Genomic DNA, 25,720 nt, shown 5'->3' with positions numbered 1-25,720 from the left:
ACAGCCTGTTCTAAGAGTAGTCACTCAGTGAACATATGTCAAATTAATGTAGCTTTTGTTTTTGAGTCAGAGTCTTATTCCATCACCTAGGCTAGAGTGCAGTGACACGCTCACAGCTTTCACAGCCCTGACCTTCTGGGCTCAGGTAATCTTTCCCTTTCAGGCTCCCAAGTAGCTGAGACTACAGGTGTGTGCCACCACGCCTGCCTAATTTTTAAATTTATTGTTGAGACGAGGTGTCACCAATTTGCCCAGGCTCGTCTTGAACCCCTGGGCTCAGGTAATTCTCTTGTCTCTGCCTCCCAAAGTGTTGGGATTACAGGTGTGTACCATCACACTTGACTGAATGTACTATTTTTGAGACGTATCCATGTCCTTCCACTTGTTAACTTAGTCTACTCTGACAGACTGAATGCTGCATAAAGGAAGAGGAGCCTCTGATTTCTTTCTATATTGCATGTACTCTTGCTGCCCTGTGCAATACTCTGCATGTAGGAGGTACTCATGTGCTCATTAGTTGCTCTACTTTGTTCTCTGTGTGGCCTTCTGCTACTTGTTCTCTCTCCAGAACTTTCTGCAGTATCTGAGCTCCTGCAGTATGCACTGCCCCAGATAAGCACCAGTAGCTCTGAAAGCCTTGCCGTCCTGTCTGATCGCCAGTATGTGGAGAGAGCTGTTCGCCAGAGACAGTACTGCATCCTGCTTCTTTTCTACCTGGCCTACATTTATGAAGACAGGTCAGTGCTTACAGTTGGTGGCTGGTGGTGAGTTCTGGGACCTTCATCTGCAGCCCAGTTCTTTTCACTAAATATTCACAGAGGGGTCCTCTAGAAACCTGGTGCTGGGCACTGGGATCACAGGGATAAGTGAGAAATGGGTTGTATTCCTGAGAGGCCCATTTCTTGGAAGGGGATTAAGACAGGTGGGTAAACACAGTGCTGAGAATGCTAATGAGTGTTCTTTGGTATCCTTGATGGTGTTGTTTGTGCACAGAAAAAAACTAAAGTGGTTTACTTTGGTTTTTCAAATTACTATGCAATTTATAAAAATTTTAAAATCATAGGAGTATTCCTTAAGCTTAAAAAAAAATAATTTATTGAGGTGAAAGGTACATAACATAAAATTAACTGTTTTAAAGTGAACAAGTCAGTGGTATTTAGCATACTCATAATGTTGTATAACCACCACCTTCATCCAATTCCAAAGCATTTCCATCACTCCAAAGTAAGACCCCTTACCCATTAAGCAGCCCCTCCTAGTCTGCCTTCTCCTCCAGTTCCTGACAACCTACAATCTGTGTTCTGTCTCTTTTATCAGTTCTGAACATTTCATATAGATGGAATCATACAATATGTGACCTTTTGTGTCTGTTTTATTCCACTTAAAATAATGTTTCATAGCCGGGCTCGGTGGCTCAGCCTGTAATCCCGCGCCTTTGGGAGGCAGAGGTGAGTGGATTGCCTGAGCCCGCGGGTTCGAGACCCGCCTGGGCAGCGAGACCTCATTTCTACAATAAATCAAAAAATCAGCTGGGCGTGGTAGCGCATGCCTGTAATTCTAGCTACTTGGAAGGCTGAGGCGGAAGGATCACCAGAGCCCAGCAGGTCAAGCTTGCGGTGACCGGGAGCGGCCACTGTACTCCAGTCTGGGCGACAGAGTGAGACTCCAACTCAAAAAAAAAAAAAAGTTTCATAATATTATACATATAATATATAGCACATTATTTGTGCAAGATGTCATTTGTTCAGTCAGCATAATGTTTGCCGCATATATCAGTACTTCATTTCTTTTTATGACTGAATTATATACCATTGTATGCATATACTACAATTTGTTTAATTCATTTATCTATTGAACATTTGGGCTCTTCCCACCTTTTGGCTATTATAATAGTGCTGCTTTGAATGTGTGGACATGCACTGTTTTCAATTCTTTTTGGGTATATACTTAGAAGTAGACTAGAGGGCTCATATGGTATGCTGTTTAACTTTTTGGGGAACTTCCAGTTTCACAAAGTAGCTACACCATTTTACGATCCCACTAGCAATGTTTGAGGGTTCTGGTTTCTCCACACCCTTGATAACAATTGTTATTATTGGTCTTTTTTTTTTTTTTTTCTTTTTTGAGTTGGAGTCTCACTCTGTCGCCCAGACCGTAGTGCAGTGGCCGCTCCCGGCCACCGCAGCCTCGACCTGCTGGGCTCCGGTGAGCCTTCCGCCTCAGCCTTCCGTGGTCTTTTTTATTATAGTCATCCAAGTGGGTATGAAATCATTTTTCATTATGGTTTTGATTTGTATTTCTGTAATGATGTTGATGTATTTATTGGCCATCTGTATCTCTTCTTTGGAGAGATGTCTGTTCAGATTCTTTTTGGGTATATACTTATATTAACTAGGTTGTCTTGTTATTGTTGAGTTATAAGAGGTTTTTTGTTTGTTTGTTTGTTTTTTAGTTGAAATCTCATTCTGTCACTCAGGCTAGGGTGCAGTGGCATGGTCATAGCTACCACAGCCTTGACCTCCTGGGCTCAGGCAATCTTCTACCTCAGCCTTCCAAATAGCTGAAACTACAGGTGTGTGCCACTATGCCTGCCTATTTTTTTATTTATTGTAGAGAAGAGGTCTTGCTAAGTTGCTCAGGCTGGTTGCTAACCCTTGTACTCAGGCAATCCTTTTGCCTCTGCCTCCCAAAGTGTTGGGATTATAGCGTGAGCCAAAGCACCTGGCCTTATAAGTGTTCTTTCTTTCTTTTTTTTTTTTGAGTTGGAGTCTCACTCTGTCACCCAGACTGAAGTGCAGTGGCCACTCCTGGCCACTGCAGCCTCGACCTGCTGGGCTCCAGCAATCCTTCCGTCTCAGCCTTCCAAGTAGCTGGAACTATAGGTGTGCGCTACCACGCCCGGCTCATTTTGATTTATTGTAGAGATGAGGTCTTGAATCCGTGGGCTTGAATCTGTGGGCTCAGGCAATCCACTCACCTCAGCCTCCCAAGGCGCGGGATTACAGGCTGAGCCACCGAGCCCGGCTATAAGTGTTCTTTATATGTTATGGATACAAGTCTCTTATTAAATATATGATTTACAAACATTTTTCTCCCATTCTTTTTGTTGTCTTTTCACTTTCTTGATGGTGTCCTTTGAAGCACAGAAGTCTTTAATTTTGGTGAACTCTTTTTATTTTCTCATTTGTGCTTTTGGTGTTATAGCTAAAAAAACTATTTTCTAACTCAAGGTTGTGAAGATGTATTCCTGTATTTTTGTTTACAACTCTTTTGTTTTACTTGTTTTCTTCTGAGTTGGAGTCTTACTCTGTCACACAGGCTGGAGTGCAATGATCTTTTCCCCTCAGCTTCCTAAGTAGCTGGGACTACAGATGTGCCATCATGCTCAGATAATTTTAAAAGAATGTTTTGTAGACTGGGCACAGTGGCTCAAGCCTGTAATCCCAGCATTTTGGGAGGCTAAGACGAGAGGGTTGCCTTAGCCCAGGGGTTCGAGACCAGCCTGGGCAGCTTGGTGAGACCTTGTCTCTATAATAAATAAAAAATTAGCCGAGTGTGGTAGCTCATGCCTGTAGTTTCAGCTACTTGGAAGGGTGAGGCTGTGGTGGCCTTGAGTGTGCCACTGCGCTCCAGCCTGGGCGACAGAGTGAGACTCCAACTCAAAATTTAAAAAAAAAATAATGTTTTGTGTAGCCAAGGTCTCACTATGTTACTCAGGTAGGTCTCAAACTCCTGGGATTAAGCAATCCTCCCATCTCCACCTCCCAAAGTGCTGGGATTACAGGTGTGAGCGCTGCACCCAGCCTTATTTTAGCACTTACATTTAGATTTATGATCCATTTGGAGTTAATTTTTGTGTCTGTGTGAGATAAGGGGATCTACCATGCCTGGGCCAAATTTTTCTTTTCTTTTCTTTTTTTTCCTTGCAAACCTTATCTTGTACCCAACTTTATTAAAGGTAAACATTTGCTAAATATTTTTTCTTTTCTTTTTTTTTGAGTTGGAGTCTCACTCTTGTCACCCATGCTGGTGTGCAGTGGAGTGGCACACTCATGCCACCGCAGCCTTGACCTGCTGGGCTTAGGTGATCCTTCTGCCTCAACCTTCCAAGTAGCTGGAACTACAGACTCACACCACCACGTCCGGCTAGTTTTTGTGATTTATTGTAGAGACAAAGTCTCATCAAGTTGCCCAGGCTGGTTTTGACCCTGTGAGCTCTGGCAATCCTCTCGCCTTGGCCTCCCAAAGTGCTGGGATTACAGGCTGAGCTACTGTACCCAGCCTCTTTTCTTTTTTTTCTTTTTTTTCAATTGTGCATTTTATTTTATTTTAATTTTTTTAATCAATATTTTTTATTATGATATTATGGAGTATAGTTAAGGGTTAGGTATACAAATACGTTTCATTCAGGCACCCTGTCTCTTTTCTTTTTTAAGTAGATATATACCTCCCAATGTTGCTTAAGCTGGTCTCAAACTCTTGGGCTCAAGAGATCTTTCTGCCTCAGCCTCCTGAGTAGCTGGGGTTACACATGTGTGCCACTGAGCCCAGCTCCAATTTCATATTTTTGCATGTAAACATCGGTTTTCCCAATGCCATTTGTTTTATTTTTTAACTTTTAAAATTTAACACATGACTAGGCATGGTGGCTCACACCTGTAATCCTAGCACTTTGGGAGACCGAGGGGGGAGGATTGCTTGAGCCCAGGAGTTTGAGACTACCCAGGGCAACACAACGACACCTCATCTCTGCAAAAAATAAAATTAGCCAGCTGTGATGGTGTACATCTGTAGTCCCAGATACTTAGGAGACTGAGGTGGAAGAATCACCTGAGCCTAGGAAGTCAAGACTGCAGTTAGCTGTGATCATGCCCCTGCACTCCTATCTGGGTGACAAAGTAAGACCCCCCAACTAAAAAAAAAAATGACGCATACTATTTTATATATTTATGGAGTATGTGTGATGTTGTATTACATGCATAGAATGATCAAGTTAGGATATTTGAGGTATCTGTCGTTTTGAGTATTATTTCTCTGTTGGGAACAAGTCCTTTCTTCTAGTTACTTTGAAATATATGATACATTACTGTTAACTATAGTCACTCTAGTCTGTTATTGAACAATAGAATTTATACCTTTTATCTAACTGTATTGACTTAATATATCTTGGATATCCTTCCATGTTGGTACATATATTAATAGAGTCATCTTATTCTTTTGGTAGTTGAATGCTATTTATAAAAGAAAATTAATTTTAATTTAATTAATTCATTAATTAATATTTTTTGAATCAGAGTCTGACTCCATCACCCAGACTGGAGTGCAGTGGAATGCTCACTGCTGCTGCATCTGTGACCTGCTGGACTCAGGTGTTCCTTCAGCCTCAGACTTTCAAGTAGCTGGAACCACAGGCATGCACCACCATGCCTCCCTAATTTTTTTAATTTACTGTATAGAGGAAGTCTCAGCAAGCTGCCCAAGCGGTCTCGAACTCTTGGCTTCAGGCAGTCCTCTTGCCTCTGCCTCTCAAAGTGCTGGGATTACAGTCATGAGCTAATATGCCCAGCCTATCTTATTTGCAAAATTTGTTATTATTTTGTAGATACAGGATCACACTCTGTTGCTCAGGCTGGAGTGCAGTGGTGCAATCATAGCTCACTGTAAACTTGAATTCCTGGGCTTAAGCAATCTTCCTGCCTCAGCCTCCTGAGTAGCTAGGACTACAGGTGTGTGCCTCCACACCTAGTTAATTTTTTAAAGTTTTTTGTAGAGACAGTGTCTCACTATGTTGCCCGGGCTGGTCTTGATCTCCTGGCCTCAGTGATCCTTCCATCTCAGCCTCCCATAGTATTGGGATTTCAGGCATGAGCCACCATATTCTTCCCATTAGTAGTAACTAAACTTCATTCAGATATCACCATTTTTTTCTCTACTTCTTTTCTGTTCCAGGGCATAATCCAGGATACACATTGCATTTAGTATTATCTATTTTGAAGTGTTTAATTTTTTTCCATACATAATCTGATAGGCAAGACATAACCATAATAGAAAATTCAAAAGCTATAAAAGGGTATACAGTGAAAAGCTAGTCTCCTTTGCCTTTCATCTCTCTTGCACGTGTAAGCATTGGCACAACCACCACCACCACAGAAAGTAGCCCATTGAACACACCACTGTTTAATGGTAAATACAAGAAGAGAGGGGTAGCCTGGCTGCCAAAGCAGGACCTTCCAAACTCAAGGAGTAGCACCCCCCCCTTTTTTTAAACAATGCTGGTCTAGCTGGCAGATACCTTACCTCCCAAGTGTGAAGGAAGAGTCTTTGGCCCCTAACAGAGCTTTGCACAAGGCGTAGAACCATGTGATTACACACACACACACACACACACACACACACACACACACACACACACAAATACACATGTGCGCACTAATGCTTTATAAGTATATATATCACACTATTTGTGCAAGGTGTCACTAGGCTGTGGGCATGCTAGGGCAGGACAGTAGGCTGAGGGAGGATGTGGTGGTGCAGGACAGAAGAGCCCACTGGCCTGCTAACTCTGCCTCTCTTTGGTTGACAGGTTTGTCTCAGAGGCAGAGTTATCTGTGGCTGTCCAAAGCTTCCTCCTGTCTCTGCAGGAACAAGGCGAGCGCCCCCCAGTCTTGGTCTTCAGAGCTTCCATCTATCTGCTTGCAATCTCCCAGGACAAAGATAATGCACTAGATGAGGTATGGACTGCATTGCCTTGGGCTCTTCTTTCCCCTGCACCTCTTTATATTAATGTTTCTTTGGAGACCATGATGATATATGTGCAGGCAAGGGGGGTGGCAGAGAGAGAGTGGAGGTTTTAGGGGAGTAGAGTGGAGTAGGGTGCCAGCACATACAGAGCCTACAGAATTTAGCTAATTCTCTCAGTGATCCTGGGAGGCGGAGATTATTATGTGGACTTGATAGATTAAAAAAGTGAGGTTAGCCGGGCTCGGTGGCTCAGCCTGTAATCCTGCGCCTTGGGAGGCTGAGGTAAGTGGATTGCCTGAGCCCGCGGGTTCAAGACCTGCCTGGGCAATTTGGCGAGACCTCATCTCTACAATAAATCAAAAAATTAGTAGCATGTGCCTGTAATTCTGGCTACTTGGAAGACTGAGGCGGGAGGATCGCCGGAGCCCAGTGGGTCGAGGTTGCAGTGGCCGGGAGCTGCCACTGCACTCCAGTTTGGGTGACAGAGTGAGACTCCAACTCAAAAAAAAAAAAATATTGAGGTTAAGGTTAAAGTAACTTTCTGTAGTGCACACAGTTAATTGTTGGGGGAGTCAGAACTCCAACTCAGACTTAACTGACTCCCAAGGCTCATTTCTTGGTATCACCTCTGGTTTATGAGGTATTGCATCTTTTGGTAAAAGTTTATTAAACAAAGTGGTTGCTAGGACCCAGATCATTGTTAATCAGGCTGATCTTGGATCACTTTGATGGTGGTTGTGAGTATACAAGTTTTCTCTCTTCAACTTTTTTTTTTAATCAGAGTCTCATTCTGTCACCCAGGCTGGAGTGCAGTGACACACTCCAACACTTTGGGAGGCAGAGGCAAGAGGATTGGCTGAACCCAGGGTTTGAGACCAGCCTGGGCAATTTGGCGAAACCTCATCTCTACAATAAATTTTTTTAAAAATTAGCTGGGTGCGGTGGTGCGTACCTGTAGTTCCAGCTACTTGGAAGGCTGAAGCAGAAGGATTACCTGACCCCAGCAGATCAAGGCTGTGGTGGCTATGAGCATGCCACTGCACTCCAACCTGAGTGACAGTGAGACTTTAACTCAAAAAAAAGAATGTCTTTATGAACTAATGGGTTTTAAATGTTTTATTGTTTTAATCTGATGTGATTATTATTCTTCTGAGTTTCAATTTGTCCTGTCTTTGGCTGGTGGGTGCCTATTCAAGGCGCTTCCTAAGTCCTTTTGATACAACCATAGTAGACTTTATTAGAGTTTGGGTTTTCTAGTATGACAGGATCCTTTAGGCTTGTTTTATGCATTTCTGCTTTCCTATTCTCTCTGGAATCTACACCAGTTAGATTTTCACTGCTGCCACATTTCTGAAAAAGTGCACTTATCAAAGTCACCAACAACCAACATATGACTAGAACCAGTAGACAAAATTTAATCATTATCTTGACCTATCAACAGCATCTCTTTTTTAAAAAAATACTGCCATTCTTGGCATCTAGAATGCCATGTTCTTGGTCTCTATCTTACTCCTCTGGCAATTCCATCTCAGTGTCCTTTGCTGATTCTCCTTTATCTCCCTGACCTCTAAGTATTGTAGTGCTCCAGGCCTCAGTCTTTGCTTTTCTTTTCTACCTAAACTTATTGCTTTGATGATCTCATATGGTCCTATGGCTGGAGTGGCACAACATGGATTAAACTAGTCACTCTGGCTGCTGGGTCAGTAGACCAAAGGAGTGCAAGGATAGAAGAGGAGAAACTAGTTAGGAGGCTACAGCAATAAAGTAGGCAAGAGCTAGCAGAGGAGGTGGTGTCAACTTTAGATATATTTTGAAGGTGGTGTCAACAGGATTTCTTTATGGATCAGATGTGAGGTATGAGCATAAGAAGGAGTAAAAGAATATTTTCAAGGGTTTTTGTTCTGATGGGGGGGGATGTCGAAGAACTGTAGGATTGAAATATTAGAGGGATGGCCAGGCTCAGTGGCTCAGTCTGTAACCCCAGCACTTTGGGAGGCTGGGGCGAGTGGATTGCCTGAGTCTATGGGTTCAAGACCCATTCGGGCAACTTGGCAAGACCTCGTCTCTACAATAAATCAAAAATTAGCCAGTGTGGTAGTGCGTGCCTGTAGTTCTGGCCACTTGGAAGGCTGAGGCGGAAGGATCGCCAGAGCCCGAAGGTTGAGGCTGCGGTGGCTGGGAGCATGCCACTGCATTCCAGTCTGGGCAACAGAGTGAGACTCCAACTAAAAAAAAAAAGAAATACTAGAGGGAGTGAGCTGGAATGATAGAAGGGGTGGTGGGATGCTTGATACCAGGATTGTTGGGGAGGGTGCAGTTATAGGAAATGATGAGGTCTCTGGACATGACCATGGGCATGAATGACTGAGGCAGGTGGAGGAAACTAGAAGAGAGGAAGTCAGAGAATTTAGAAGCCAAGGTTTTGGAACTAGGGTAATAGGAGAGAAAATACCTTCACTTGAGAGGTTGCAAGCAAAACAGGTTTTTGGAAGAGAATCAGAACAATAAGGAGAAAGAAATAGTCAAAAAAGAGCTTGAGAATAGAGGGAATTTGTCAACTATTGAGTGAGTTCCAGAGGGCACAGTAGAAGGGTTTTGGGAACTGGGTAAGAGTGGGAAACGAAAACAGAAAAGTGCATAAACTTAGTCACATGGGAATGATCCTGGGCTTCCTGAGGTGACTGATGTAAGGGATTGGTAGGATAGTCCCCTGGCTTCAAGATGAATAATGTATCAAGGCTGGATTTTTGGGTCCCTCTTTTGACATCTGCCAGTGGTAGTATGGAAGCCTCAAAGGTAGCTCATGGGGCTCCATGCTTCTCCTCTTAGATGTGAATCCGTAAATGATATATAACATTGTTTTGTGTGTTTTGACATTTTATATAAATATATAAAAGGAAACATGCAATCACCACTTCATTTTTCTACTTAATTTTATTTTGATATAATTACAAGAATATATCAAAGAATGTCCATTAGCTAGATTCACTAATTTTCACATTTTTGCCTCATTTGCATTATCTCTCTTTTTTTCTACCCTCACCCCATATTCTCTTTTTCTGAACCATTTGAAAATCATTTTCAACCGGGTATGGTGGCTCATGCCTTGTAATCCCAGCACTTTGAGAGGCTGAGGCGAGATTGCCTGAGCCCACGTGTTTGAGACCAGCCTGGGCAATTTGGCAAGACCTCATCTCTACAATAAATCAAAAAATTATCCAGGCATGATAGCACATGCTTGTAGTTCCAAAAAAAAAAAAAAAAAAAGGAAAAAAGAAAAAAAAGAAACTTAACATTGGATACAGTATTATTATCTAATCCATAGTCAATAGTCAAATTTCGCTTTTTATCCCCAAAATGTTCTTTATAGCTATTTCTTTTCTACTTCAAGATTTAATATACATTACATTAGGTTGTCATGTGTCCCCCTTTAGTTTTTTGTTGTTTTGTTGTTGTTTTGTCTTGGAACAGTTCTTCATTTTTTGTTTATTTGTTTGATGACTTCATGACATTGACATTTTATTTTTTTAGAGACAGGTTCTTGCTCTGCTGCCCAGAGCTAGAGTGCAGTGGTACAATCATAGTTCAGCCTTGAACCCCTGAGCTCAAATGATCCTCCTGCCTCATTCTCCTGAAAGCTAGGATCACAGGTGTGCCCCACCACACATGGCTGATATTTTCTTTCTTTCTTTCTTTTCTTTTTCTTTTTGGCCTAGAGTCTTACTCTGTCACCCAGGCTAGAGTGCAGTGGCACCCTTACGGCCACTGCAGCCTCGAACTGCTGGGCTCTGGTGATCCTTCCACCTCAGCCTTCCAAGTAGCTGCAACTATAGGCCCCTGACACTATGCCTGGCTAATTTTTTGATTTATTGTAGAAGCGAGGTCTCACCAAGTCATCCAGACTGGTCTCAAACCCCTGGACTCAGGTAATCATTTTGCTTCAGCCTCCCAATGTGCTGGGATTACAGACTTGATCCACCATGCCTGACCGTGTTTTCTATTTTTTGTAGAGATGGGTGTCTTGCTATATTACCCAGGCTGGTCTTGAATGATCCTCCTGCCTCAGTCTCCCAATTTGCTAGGATTATAGGTATGAGTCACTGCTACCTGCCAACACTGACTTTTTAAAAAGAGTATAGAGTAGTTATTGTAGACTGCTCCTCAGTTTGAGTTTTTCTAATATGTCTTCATTAGGGATTTAGGTTGTGCATTTGGACAAGAATACCACACAAATGATGTTGTGTTCTAGGAGGCATATGATGATGATTTTTTTCTATTATAGGTTATGTTTATGGTGATTACTTGATGTGTTAGATTTCTCTACCATGAAGTTACTATTTTTCTCTTTGTAGTTAATAAGTATCTAGTAAAAAGATACATAGAGACTATGTATATATTTTGCTCCTCATCAGACTTTTTCCCACTAGTTTTAGCATCCATTGATGACTGAATGAAGGTTGCAAAATGGTGACTTTATAACTCTATTCCTTTTATATTTTTAAATGGGAATTCTACTGCAATGAAGAACTTATTTATTTTTATTCATTTTACTCAACATTATTTTATTAAAATTATGCATATAGATTCATGTGGCCCTAGTTTATTGGGGAGTTGTTCTGGCTGGAGTGAAAAGAAAGGTTAGGAGAGAAGGGAAAGAGATACTAGAAGTCAGAACAAGGGCCATCAAGCTTTTGGAGGCAGGAAAAAGCTCTTGTTCTAGACAGCTGTTGGGGCTGAGGTGATATGGAGAAAGAGTACCCTTCATTCATGGCCACTGAAGTCCTTGGTGAGCAATGAGACTGCCTAGGATGGGTGGTGTAAGGATCACCTTCAGGAGACTTATGAACCTCTTCCCCAGGAGATTTGCCTGTTGGCTCCCCACACCTTTTCTCTGCCTTTATCTCTAACTTTTCCATGTAGCATCTTCTATGAGAAGTCTGCCTTGGTGCCATCTACCTGTGAATGCACTTTGTGTAGCAGGGTACTCTTGTAAACAGGCATTATGCTGAAATCCAGACCTCCTGGGTCTATATTCTGGTTCTGCCACTGATGTTCTGGGTCTTCCCTTTCTAGGCCTTGGGCATGTCATCCAGAAGTGAACATGTTAGGCCAGAGTCATCTCTGAGATCCCTTCTGACTCACAGTCTTTGAGCCTTTGTGGGAAGCAGTGGAGAAAATGGATTGATGTGTGTTAAGGTGTGTGTCTGAGTACCACCAAACTGGAGTATAGATGTCTCTGGGGGGATGGGCATTTCAGAGTATCAGGTCCTACCTATTCCTGGAAGCCTCTCCTTTTCAGCAACTTCACTCCAGTTTGATTAGTATTTCCTAAGCCCTTGACCACCACTCAATGCACATGATTTTTTAATTTGCTTCTCAAAATTTCAGCAACTCAAACAACATGGATTTACCAGTGACACGAGCTGGATGCCACATGGGGTTTCTGTCAGGTCTGTGATTAATCAGACAAGTTCCCTGTCCTCAGAGAGCACTGGTTTGTTAGGAGAGACAAAAGTTCTTCCACAGGGAGGTAACTACAGTATTGAGTGCTATCCTGGAGCTGAGGGACTGGTTAAGAGCTGTCAGAACAAATGGGGAGAGATTGTATCTGATTATGGCATCAAGGGAGGTTTCATGGGGAAGATAGAGGAGGTGAAGGGATAACTTTGAAGCTGAGTACGGCATGATTTAAGATACTGAAGTGGGAAGATGACTAGTCCATCCATTCAAGGAAGGAAGTCTAGTTTAGTGTGACTTAGCTAAGTCATATGGAGATAGAGTAGAGAGAAACTGAAAAGGTAGACGTAAGTCTTTTATTTTTTTTATTTTTTGAGTTGGAGTCTCACTCTGTCGCCCAGACTGGAGTGCAGTGGCTGCTCCTGGCCACTGCAGCCTCGACCTGCTGGGCTCCAGTGATCCTTCTGCCTCAGCTTTCCAAGTAGCTGGAACAATCAGGTGCGCGCTTCCATGCCCGGTTGATTTTTTGATTTATTGTAGAGATGAGGTCTTGCCAAGTTGCCCAGGCGGGTCTCAAACCTACGGGCTCAGGCAATTCACTCACCTCGGCCTCCCAAAGCACGGGATTATAGGCAGAGCCACCGAGCCTGGCCAACGTAACTCTTCAATAACATGCTTGAAAATGAAATTAAGAAAACAATTTCATTTACAATGGCATCAATAAATTAGATATTTATTAATAAACTTAACCAAAAAAGTATAAGGACTAATTACAGTGAAGATTTCAAAACATCACAGTATTTCTTTAATTTTTTTTTAATTACAGGTAGTGGCTCACCCCTGTAATCCTGACACTTTGGGAGCCTGAGGCAGTTTGAGACAGCTTGGGCAACAAAGAAACTTCATCTCTACAAAAAAAATTTTTAAAAATTAGCCAGATATAGTGACTCATGCCTGTGGTCTTACCTATTCAGGAGGCAGAGATGGGAGGATTGCTTGAGTGCAGGGGTTCAAGGTTGCAGTGAGCTATGATCACACCGCTACGTTCCAACCTGGATGACATAGCAAGACTATATCTCTCTAAAAAAAAAAAATAAAAATTAGGCCAGGTGCGGTGGCTCACACTTATAATCCCAGCACTTTGGGAGACCAAGGTGAAAGGATTGCCTGAGCCCACAGGTTTAAGACCAGCCCGGGCAACTTGAAGACACCTCATCTCTACAATAAATCAAAAAATTATCTAGGCGTGGTGATGTGTGCCTGTAGTTCCACTGCACTCCATTCTGGGCAACAGAGTGAGACTTCAACTCAAAAAAAAAATTAAAGATCTAAATAAACAGACATCTGTGTTCATGAATTCAAAGGCTTAATAGTGTTAAGATGGCAGTATTCCTCAAATTGCTCTATAGATTCAGTGCAATACCTATCAAAACCCCAGCTGTACTTTTTTTGAAAAATGAACAAGCTGATAATAAAGTTCATATGGAAATGCAAGGGACCCAAGATAGCCAAAACAGTCTTGAAAAAAAAAAAAATTGGAGGAGACACACTTCTTGATTTCAAAACTTACTAAAAAGCTATAGTCATCAAGATAGTGTGGGACTAGCATAAGGGTAGATATATAGATTAATGGAACAGAACTGAAAATCCAGAAACAAACTCATGTTTTTATGGCTAATTGATTTTTTTGATAATTCAATGGGGGGGGGGAAATAGTCTTTTCAGCAAATTTACAGTGACAACTGCTTAACCACATACAAAAGAATGAAGTTGGACTCTTACCTCACACCATTCACAAAATGAACTCAAAATGGGTCAGACCTAAATGAGCCAAAACTGTGAAGCCCTTAGAAAAGCATACTAAGGAATTTGAACATTATTATATATGCAATGGGTAGAGGTAGGTTTGTGAGTGTTAGTGAATGATTCAACACATACCCTTTTTACCCTTTCTGTGCAAGGCTCTATACTAGATGCACAGATTAATCTGCCACAGTCCTTGCCCTCAAGCAGCTTTTAATCTAGTGTGGGAGGTGAACATGTACACTGACCATTGCAAGCCACTGGGCTAAGTATCATTATAGAGCTGGGTTTCTCAACCTCAGCACTATTAACATTTTACAAAAGATAATTATTTTTTGTGAGACTTTCCTGTGCATCGTAAGATATTTAGCAGCATCTCTGCTCTCTCCCCACTAGATGCCAGTAGCATTATCCCAATCGAGATAATAAAATCACCCCTAGTTGAGAACTTCTGTTACAATGTAAACACAATGGGATTTTCTCACTAGAGTACTTTGGGATGAGCTAGTGAAGGCATCCTGGAATACTGAGATGCCAATGCATTTTTACCAGTCATGTCTTGGCTATGTTGGAGTCTCTTGGTTCCACTGCAAGGTACATTTCTTTTCTTATCTTTTTTTTTTTTTTTTGCCTCTAGGCTGTCGTCAGTGCAATCAGAAAATTCCTAGAGGGCATCCCAGAGCTGCACCTAGTCTATACCCACCACCCCCTCCTGCTCAGGTTCTTCCTGTTGTATCCAGAACTAATGAGTAGGTTTGGTCACCGTGTCCTGGAACTTTGGTTTTGCTGGGAAGAGAGCAGCTATGAGGAACTGGATGATGTCCCACCTGCTGAGCAGCCCACCCTTCCTACCAGCTTAGCAGCCCTGTTCCAGATGCTCAGAAGCAGCCCCAGTATCCTGCTCATTTTGCTGGTAGGTGACCATTCATTCATTTCTACAGTTGGAGATGGTGGGCCTTCTCTCTCTGGGAGCCAGTCTACTGAGGCCAGGAGGTACCCATAGCTGATTCTGCTTGCCTCTGAACTTATCATTGTTCATTGGGGTGGGAGGTTTCTTCCGCCGATTCCTGTGAATCCTTACTTTTTCCTGAGTCTGATGGGGATCTACCCATTGAAAGATGTATCCCTCTCTTCCCCCCTCAAGGGATGTACTGTAAAATGCAGATCTCAGTCACCTTTCTGTCATTTCTCAAGCAGATTCTGCTAACAAAGTTTTAATGTCAAAGGAGACATTGTAGAATGTAGATGAAGACATCTGATTGTAGAGACATTCTCCTCTTTTCTGTCATAATTCACATGACAATATTACAAGTGAAGCATACTCCCTCAGACATATCTAGAATTGTCAGAAACCCCAGTACTTTTTTTTTTCTTTTTTTTTTTGAGTTGGAGTCTCACTCTTTTTGCCCAGGCTGGAGTGCAGTGGCATGTTCCCGGCCACCGCAGCCTTGACTTGTTGGGTTTAGGCAATCCTTCCACCTTAGCCTTCTAAGTAGCTGGAACTACAGATACATGCCACCATACCTGACTTATTTTTGTGATTTACTGTAGAGATGAGATCTCACCAAGTTGTCCAGGCTGGTCTCGAAGCCCCAGGCTCAGGCAAGCCTCTTGCCTTGGCCTCCCAAAGTGCTGGGATTATAGGCTGAGCCACTGTGCCTGGCTCCAATACTTTTTTTAATGAAGCAAGACATTACTATAGTTCGCATCAGGTACATCAGTTAGATGAGGTAAACTGCCTATTGTCTACAATTTCTAACACACTGGCTTTAACTCCACCTTTTTTTCTTTCCATTGAAGAAAGAACATTAAAAAATAAATTAGTGAGAGTGACATTATTACAGGAGTAACTGCTATATTAATATATCTATATATAATATATGTATGTATATGTATATATATATATATTTTTGAAAGAAACTGTTTGCACATTTGACACTCTGTATTTAGTCAGAGATTACTACTAGCAGATCTCAAGCTGATTGCAGCACACTAGCAGGAGACACTTGGTTTAGAACCACTGTGTTCAATGCCAGTATACCCACTTAGTACCCCTAGTTCAGGAAAGATGACACAGCTTGATAGAGAAGAGTGGGAAATCCCTTGATGTTTGTGTCATCAACAAACTCAATTTTCTAACTTTATTGAAGTGACTGCAGTGGCAATAGTACCTGCATGTTATATACCACGTGTCCCTAAGTATCTGTATCTTTCTACATTCACATATACACATACAAACACATATATGTATTAATATATGCTGCCTACTCTTTGCCTCCTATCCCTGAAATCTGTTGTCTTGTGAGATCAAACGTATGTTGACTTGATGGGGCTCATTTTCATGCTTTAGCTCAAATTCTTTCTCAGAGGAGGAAGAAAAGAGAAGCAGGAATGGGTAAAAAATAAAGCATTAGAGTCGGGCTCAGTGGCTCAGCCTGTAATCCCGCACCTTTGGGAGGCTGAGGTGAATGGATTGCCTGAGCCTGCGGGTTCGAGACCTGCCTGGGCAGCGAGACCTCATCTCTACAATAAATCAAAAAATCAGCCAGGTGTGGTAGCGCGCGCCTGTCGTTCCAGCTACTCTGAAGGCTGAGGCGGAAGGATTGCCGGAGCCCGGCAGGTCGAGGCTGGGGTGGCCGGGCGCGGCCACTGCACTCCAGTCTGGGCGACGGAGTGAGACTCCAACTCAAAAAAAAATAAAAAAATAAATAAAAATAAAGCATTAGGCTGAGTTCGGTGACTCAAGCCTATAATCCCAGCACTTTGGAAGGCTGAGGAGGGAGGATAGCTTGAGACCCGGAGTTTAAGATCAGCCTGAACAATATAGCAAGATCCTGACTCGAAAATAATAATAATAATAATAATAAAGCATTAGCTGAGCTCAGTGGCTCACACCTTTAATTCCAGCAGTTTGGGAGGCTGAGGTGGGTATATTGCTTGAGCCCAGGACTTTGAGACCAGCCTGGGAAACATAGCAAATCCTTGTCTCTACAGAAAAAAATAAAACAATTATCCAGGTGTGGTGGTGCACACCTGTAGTCCCATCTACTCAGGATGCTCAGGTGGAAGGATCTCCTGAGCTCAGGAAGTCAAGGCTGCATGGGTCATGATCATTGTGATCACACCACTGCATTCCAACCTGGGTGAAAGAGTGAGACTTCGACTCAAATACTAATAATAATAACAACAACAGCAGCAGCAGCAATAGTAAAACATTAATGCTTAGTAGAAGAAGGCAAAATGGGGTGCCAGAGAGAGCAGCAGAGGACAGAGCTAAGATATTAGGTTTTCTTTGCCAGATAAAATATTCAGGGTCATTTCCTCACACATAGTAGGTCCTTATAAATAGTTATGATCCATTGAATTATGGGTCTGGACAGATCTAAGTCTCTCAAAAAAATGAATTTAGATCCTCTGATATACTTAGAGATACTGATGATAGTTCAGTCATGCATTGCTTAATGACAGGAATACGTTCTGGGAAACATGTCATTAGGTGATTTCATCATTGTGTGAACGTCATAGAGTGTACTTAGATACACCTAAATGGTATAGTCTACTACACACCTAAGCTGTATGGGACAGTCTGTTACTCTTAGGCTGCAAACCTGTACATCATGTTCTTGTTCTAAATATTATAGACAATGGTAAGTTTTGTGTATCTAAATATACAGTAAAAACATGGTATTATAGTCTTATTGGTGCTGGGCACAGTGGCTAATGTCTGTAATCCCAGCACTTTGGGAGGCAGCGGCAAGAGGATTACCTGAACCCAGGGGTTCTAGACCAGTCTGGGCAACTTGGCAAGACCTTGTCTCTACAATAAATCAAAAAATTAGCTGGGCGTGGTGGCACATGCCCGTAGTTCTAGCTACTTGAAAGGCTGAGGCAGAAGGATTACCTGAGCCCAGCATATCGAGGCTGTGGTGGCCGTGAGTGTACCACTGCACTCTAGCCTAGGCATCAGAGTGAGACTCCAAGTTAATAAAAAAAAAAAAAAAAATCTTATGGGATCACTGTCATATATGGAGTCTGTTATTGACTGAAATGTTATGTGGTGGTGCATAACTGTATCTTTTTTTTTTTTAAATAGATGAAACAAATTTAGTGAGATTTGCCCGTGGTCACAAGAGTTAGTATTAAAACCCAGATTTCGATTCTCTATCTAGTGTTCTTTCCAGTAAACCAAGCTGATGCTCACAACAAGAGAAAAACCAACCCTGATTCAGTGTTCCATCTAATGAGGGAGTTGTTCTGTCTTAGGCTCTTTATTCACTCAGCCTATTCTCCCTGGAAGGTCTCATTCATACTAATGGCTTTTGTTCCCTGCTGCCTGTATGCTGATGCTTCAAATCTCTTCCTCATCCCTGACCTTTCTCTTGAGCTCAGACCTATTAATTTAACCTTTTATTTGACATTTTTGCCTAAAATGGAACTCATTGTCTCCTTTCCCAAGTTCTGTTTCTCAGTCTGGGTCTTCCCAGGGTAGAGGTCTCTTCCTAACTGAAGGCTATACTAGGCCACTAGCTTCAAAGGACATAAGTATCAAAAGAAGCAAATCAAAGAGAAAGTGAATCTCAGGAAGACCAAATCTTTAGGGAGTTCATGTTGCAGGAAACTGGAGTGGGTTCCCCATCTTTAATCCTGATGATTCAGCCCTTGTCCTTGAATGTGTTCTATCCTCATCATTTCTGCTTTCTAGAGGTGTGGGGTCAGGGCAGAGAGGAGTCTTGTTCTTCACCTGAACTGGAGCTTAACAGGAAGAAGCTGTCTTCAGGACTGGATGCTGCATAGAGGTCTAGGAAGATAGAGGCATCTCTGAACTTCAATTTCCTTACATGTAAAATGGAGATAACATGATGGTAGATAAGACAGAATGTAGGAACCCTCCTGGTATGCTACACATAGTAGGCTGCCATTCACCAATCATCAACTCTGACTCTGAACCAGATAAAGAAAGTTCATCTCAGAGAAGCTAACTGAATTATCCAAGGACATATTCTAATATATAATAATAATAATAATAATGTATAATACATAATAAGGGTCATGGTTATGACTGGAGTCCCAAATTAATGTGTTCCTTACTAAATTGGATTCTAGAGACATCAGTGGTAAAAGAGAACAGCAAGAAACAACTTTATTGTCTCTTCAAATATATAATTCTTGCCATTTCCCCCAGCTTCTAGCCACAGAAGGGGGAAAAAGAGTCTAAAAATATGTGTTGCTACCAGCTTCTGTTTTTTATATGGGTAATTAACAGCTGAAAACAAAGCTGTTAATTGCCACTCTTATCAATGGGTGATCTTTCAGGCTTGGATGTAAAAAACAATGATTGTCACAATTTGCTTCTTTCTTGGCCAAGTCATTCTGGTTGGTCCAATCCCAGAGAGTTCTGGACATTTCTGGGTAGCATAGGCTACAGAGTGGGCCATGGTTCCACCCAGAGCTTTCCCACTTACACACGTGGTGGGGTACTCAACTTCCTCCAATATTTACCATGGCCACCAAAAGCTGAGTGGCCTCTTTCCTTTTGAATTTGTAAAATTCACTAACTCATCTAAATTTAGTTCAATTAATAGAAAAAAATCACTAACTCAGATTTCCAAGGTACCAGCTCTGTGGCACTGGGACAGTAATGTGTGGCTGAAGAAGTGGGACTAAGAACTGGTTTGGCCTTGAGCTCCAGGACCTTGGGCAAATGATAACCCCCTTCTGGGCTTTAGCCTCATGCTCTGTAAAGTAAAAGGGTTGAAAAAAATGATCTAGATTCTCTAGCTCTCCCAGTCTATGATCCTTTCTTCCCAGAGATGTTTTCCGAGTCCTTACAAGGTGACAAATATGAAGCAGATCTCATCCTTTCCCTTCATTAACTCACAGTGTAGGAGAATTTACAACTCTATTACTTTCTTGATAGGCAAACTGATTAATCTGCCCCAGTTTTCTCATTTGAGAAATTGAGGTAACGCCTATGTGGATTATAAAGATATAAATAATGTATAAATAAATATGTAGCTACTGTATAAACACAACACAGTACCTGATATTATTAGGCCCTGAGTGGTTGTTATTGATAGTATAGTCATTTCTCCGGCAACTGTGGAGGTTTGTGAGAGCCAATCCCAGACATCCCTATGCCCTCATCCCTTTCCATCTGCCCAGTGACCACCTCTGGATTTGTCTGGCTGGATACCCTGTAGCCTGTATATCAGGAGCTGTCCTTCTTGGGGAGGAAATCTGTATGTGACTTTGGATTCATAGCACCCAGTCCTAACTGGCCTAGCATGTTGGTCTGTCCAAAAGAATTGGCTTGTTTGAGCTGGTAGGTAGGAGCTATTAGGGGAATAATCTCCGGTGCAACTTCTGACTGGCTTTGCCTTTAACATATACTCTTTAAAATAACTCTGAAAAAAAAATAAAAAGCAGTGTCCTTTCCCATCTTCAAAACCCCTGGCCTTTACAGCTTGAGGCAGAGATAGCTAGATGTGGTAGCAGAAAAGGGACCTGACTTGGTCCTGGCTTCCCTCTCTGTGCCCTGAATCTGTCCTAGTCCATCCTCTCCCTGCCCTGTGACATCTTTATCCCTCTCTCCTTTTCTTCTCCCTTAAGGCACACTCAGGTTCCCTGTCCAGAAAACAACCTCTTGACCCTAATCCTTCTGTTTGCACGAGGGAGGCATCATGGGAAGCAGAAAGAGCTTCGGGCTTGGAGTTAGGAGACCTATATTCAGATCCTATCTGTGTCACTTACTGACTTACGTGACCTTTAGCAAGTCATGCAATCTTTTTGAGCCTCCATTCCCTCCCAGTTTTGATGGATATAATAGGTTGGGCCTATTCTATAGATTGATTGTGAGGAATTAGTGTAACTAGCAGAGCTTTGGTACATAATAGGTGCTAAGTAAGTGAGAGATTATCCAGTTTTGTGACACCATCATCCTGGGCCCTTTCCCTGTCCCCGTATTCTTTATTTTCACCTGTCCCCAACTGTGCTGCTCTTTCTTCTCTCCTGCTCAGGATCTTGTCTATTCCAGCCCAGTGGATACAGCTCGCAAGGTACTGATCATCCTGGGGAACTTCCTGAGAAGGAATGGGGATGTCAAAGTGGATGGTCTCATCCGAGGCCACTTTCTGCTGATCCTGCAGCGTCTACTGGTAGAACATGGGGCTTTTCCCCCAGGAGGTCAGTCTATAGGTGTTGTGGGTACATTTTGACCTGAAGTCCAGTCAAGAGTGTACATCTCAGCCAGGCATGGTAGCTTCATACCTGTAATCCCAGCACTTTGGGAGGTGGAGGTGAGAGGATTGATTGCTTGAACCCACAGGTTCGAGACCAGCCTGGGCAACTTGGTGAGACCTCATATCTACAATAAATCAAAAAATTAACTGGGTGTGGTGACATGCGCCTGTAGTCCCAGCTACTTGGGAGGTTGAGGCAGAAGGATTGTCTGAGTCCAGCAGGTCAAGGCTGCGGTGGCCGTGGCACATCTCAGCACTCCAGTCTGGGTGACAGTGAGACTCTGACTCAGAAAAAAAAAAAAAGAGTGGGCCTCTCTGCCCTGGTGAAGTCTGCTCCAGGAGAGAGAATCAGTATGTTATCTGCCAAAGAAAAGTCAGGCCACTGTGGCATCAAGCTAAACCTCACCCCCTTTCTGTCACCGGAGAGTGGGCAAACAACAACATACTTGGTTTGGGGTGTGTGTGTGTGTGTGGGCAAACAACAACATACTTGGTTTGGGGTGTGTGTGTGTGTGTGTGTGTGTGTGTGTGTGTGTGTGTGTGTGTGTGTTATGAGTATGTTGAACATGAGTGGGTATACTTGATGTGTAGGCAAGCAAGCCCCCATCCTGTGCAGCATGTGTTCAGAGTTGTTTGTCACAAGAATGTCAGCCCCTAGTGGAAAGAATTAAGTGAGAAATCTGGCGAAGGCTGAGAGGCAGCAACCAGCAGGGGCCAGGGAGGGAGGTGTATCTCTGATGTGGTGGAAGCTCCCAGTGAGATCCAGAAGTTTCTGAATCTGGAATTGGACTCCCTGGAGTCAAGGAAGCTTAATGTTTGGTACAGTATGAAGAGACTGAAAATTGGGATTGGTTTGTTTTTTAAAAGCTGAATTTTATTTTCATTTTATGTTTTTCCTTCTCTTTCACAGGTAGTTAGAGAAGTTGAGTTTTAAAATTAAATTTCTAAGGAATCAAGAGAAAGTGGGAGGAGATCTGTGGCTCCTTTGGTCCAGTCCTGACTAAGGACTGGAGATTTAGAAGTAGATTTAAGGATTTCTAAAGGAGATGAGTTCTTTCTTTGCAGAGAAGAAAAAGACATGTTTAATTGATAATATTGTTTAGGAAACATAAGATTTAGAGGAAACACATCGTGGGAAGGCCATGGGCATTGGATTCAGAATTGAGTTCAAGTTCTGGCCCAGTGTCTTAGTCTGCTTGGGCTGTTACAACAGAACACAATAGACTGGATGACTTAGAAACAATAGAAATTTATTTTTCACAGTTCCTGGGGCTGAGAAATACAAATTCAAGGTGTTGGCAGATTCACTGTCTGGTGAAGGCCTGCTTCTTGGTTCGTATAAGACTGTCTTCTTTTTCTTTTTTTTTTTTGAGTTGGAGTCTCACTCTGTCACCCAGACTAGAGTACAGTGGCCGCTCCCGGCCACCACAGCCTCGACCTGCTAGGCTCCGGCAATCCTTCCGCCTCAGCTTTCTGAGTAGCCGGAAAGGAATTACAGGCGCGCACTACCACGCCCGGCTAATTTTTTAATTTTATTGTAGAGATGAGGTCTTGTCTGCCCAGGCGGGTCTCGAACCCACGGGCTCAGGCAGTCCACTCACCTCAGCCTCCCAAAGGCATGGGATTACAGCCTGAGCCACCGAGCCCGGCTCTGTTTTCTTTTTCTTTTTTTTTTTTTTTTTTTTTTTTTTTTTAAGAGATAGGGTTTCACTCTGTTGCCCAGGAGGAGTATAGTGGCATGATTATAGCTCACGCAGCCTTGAATTCCTGGGCTCAAGCAGTCTCCCAGTCTCAGCCTCCTGACTAGCTGGGACTACAGGAGCACGCCACCAGGCCTGCCTTCTTTTTTTTTTTTTTGAAAGCAGGATTTATTGAGAGGACAGAAAAGCTCTCACAGTGGGAGGGAATCCAAAGGGATTGCCCACCTGCCTTGCCTTCTTACTGTGTTCACACATGGTAGAAGGGGAAAGGGAGGAAGCTCTCCAGAGTCTTTTTATAAGGGCACTAATCTTATTTATGAGGGCTCTGCACTCATGACCCAATCACCTACCAAAGGCCCCACTTCCTAATACTGTCACATTGGGAGTTAAGATTTCAACATATAGCCAGGTGTGGTGACTCACACCTGTAATCCCAGCACTTTGGGAGGTAGAGGTGAGAGGATTGCCTAAGTAAGCCCAGGGGCTCGAGACCAGCCTGAGCAACTTGGTGAGAACTTGTACTACAATAAATTAAAAAATTAGCCAGTTGTGGTGGCATGCGCCTGTGGTTCCTGCCACTTGGAAGGCTGAGGCAGAAAGATTGCCTGAGGCCAGCAGGTAGAGGCTACGGTAGCTGTGAGCATGCCACTGTATTCCAGACTGGGCGACAGAGTAAGACGCTGACTCAAAAGAAAAAAAAAAGATTTCGTATGTATTTTGGAGGGATACAAACATTCAGATCACAGCACGCTGAAACTTACTGGCTGCAGGATCTTGGAGAAGTCACTCAGCCTCTCTGAACCTTGGTTTTTTAAGTGCAAAATAGGAATAACAATCCCTTCTTCACATGTTTTTTAGTGGGATTAAGTGAAATAATGAATTTCTAGTACCAACCCATATCTTGCATTCAGTATATCAGTTACCTCTGTCCCCACTGAAGAAAGAAGAAGGGATAAATCCCAACAAAACACCTGACCCTTTCAAAATTAGAGAACTCAACTGTTCATTATTAAGGACCATTAACAGTAGGGCAGGGTGATTGACTTTCAGGTAATCAGTGTCAGGCTCGCTCACCAGCCCTCCTTGTTCATTACAACCTCAGGGAACCTGCCGTTGCTGCTAAACCTCCTCTCCCTGGTGCAACTGAGGAATGAGTCAGTGCAAGAACTGGATAGCATGGCCATGAAGCTCCTTCACCAAGGTGCCTTGGTTGCTTGGGACACTACCTGGGAACCCAGGGCTGGGCGTGCAGTGAGTGATCACTCAGTAGTGCTGGTGTTCTTTCTTCCCTTTGGAAGAAGCTCGCAGGTCAATCTGTCCTTGAGAACTCCTTGCTAAGACCTCTCAGGGCTTTCTCTGCATGCTCTCTGGGAGTGTTTGGGAGGACTCCCACCCCCTTACCCCCAAATCAGTATGTGAGGCTGGGTGTGGTAGCTCACGTCTGTAGTATTTTGGGAGGCCAAGATGGGAGGATGGCTTGAAGCCAGAAGTTTAAGACCTGCCTGGGAAATATAGCAAGACCCTATCTCCACAAAAAATAAAAAATTAGCTGGGTGTGGTGGCACACACTTACAGTCCCAGCTACTCAGGAGGCTGTGACAGTAGGACTGTTTAAGCCCAGGAGTTCAAGATTGCAGTGAGCTATGATTGTGCCACTGTACTCTAACGGGAGTGACAGACTGAGACCACATCTCTAAAAAATAAAAATCAGCGTATGATAGGTACAAACTCTAGAGCCAAGAAGGTCTAGGCTTGAATCTCAGCTTAGTCATTAGCTGTGTAACGTTGGATAGTTACCTAGCCTGAATGAGCCTCAGGCTTTTCATATTTATCCCTGGTAAAATAATAGTACAGTATTTCCCTGACCTAGAGTTTAGATAAGGAATACTTATTGAGTAGATGGAGAATGCTACACAGTATTTGGCACACAGTAGGCCTTCAAAAGATGCTCTCCATATAGATTCCCTTCTCCTGGCACAAGGTCAGCTCTACCTCATCCCATAATTGGCTCAGATCTGATAATCCAATTTATATAGTTCTCTAGGCTTCTTTTCCACTCACATCCCAGACCTCACTGGGACCTTTCATGGCTTATGAATGTTACTACCACTTCATAGGCAGCACCCTCAGGAAGATTTGTTGAGAGAAGTTTGAATAGGAAAAATGATGTGTCTTCAGTGGACTCCCAAGTCCTCTGGTGACAGGTCCTCTGGCTATAGGTGAAGAAGGGCTCTTTTTCTGCCTGGAGCCCAGTCCTCCTCAAGAGAAGATCAGTGTCAGGCTCAAAAAGGGCTACTGGGGATAGGTTACAGACAGCCTCGGCCTGGTGCCAATCATCACTGGTCTGTCTGTCAGATCAAGGCTGACACTAAGCTGGGAAGGAAATCTGTGTGTGACAAAAATCAGTCTTCAAAAGGGCCTCTGACAGGGAGGAATAACATGCTGAAACCTACATGTGAAATGTAATAGACATTTACATATAAACCTTGAGTACTTCTATTTGAGAATACAGAGAGTCCTGTACTCTGGTTCAGGGGTAGAGGTACTGGTGAGGTGAAGAGAGACCCATTTGTCCCAATGACCATAAACCAGTTAGAAGTCAGTGCAATGTGACTGCCAAAAAGTGAACAACTTAGGTAGGTTTCATGTTAGGATGGGGAGTAGCAATTCCCAGGAGAAAAGGGATATATGATAGGTTCTATAGATGTCTATAGTGTAATGCTGCTCTGATGAGGACTGGGGAGTACAGAAGTGGTATCTGATCTTGCCCCAAGAGGTTAA

General features: G+C 42.9%; 1 protein-coding gene across 1 annotated transcript in view; it reads left to right on the top strand.

Moving 5' to 3' along the window:
- Positions 1-25,720, top strand: part of MEI1 (meiotic double-stranded break formation protein 1) — a 100,637-nt gene that overhangs the window by 58,059 nt on the left and 16,858 nt on the right. The window contains exons 18-22 of the mRNA XM_021714423.1: positions 569-737; positions 6,584-6,731; positions 14,639-14,914; positions 21,018-21,183; positions 24,036-24,140. Coding sequence (XP_021570098.1) covers positions 569-737; positions 6,584-6,731; positions 14,639-14,914; positions 21,018-21,183; positions 24,036-24,140 — 864 coding nt within the window. The remainder of the gene's footprint in view (positions 1-568; positions 738-6,583; positions 6,732-14,638; positions 14,915-21,017; positions 21,184-24,035; positions 24,141-25,720) is intronic.

The sequence above is a fragment of the Carlito syrichta genome, unplaced genomic scaffold (genome assembly GCF_000164805.1).
Source record: "Carlito syrichta isolate Samal-C Ts95f unplaced genomic scaffold, Tarsius_syrichta-2.0.1 Scaffold305648, whole genome shotgun sequence".
NCBI lineage: Eukaryota > Metazoa > Chordata > Mammalia > Primates > Tarsiidae > Carlito > Carlito syrichta.
The sequence above is the reverse complement of the archived record's forward strand: the minus strand, read 5'-3'. Positions and strand labels throughout refer to the sequence as shown.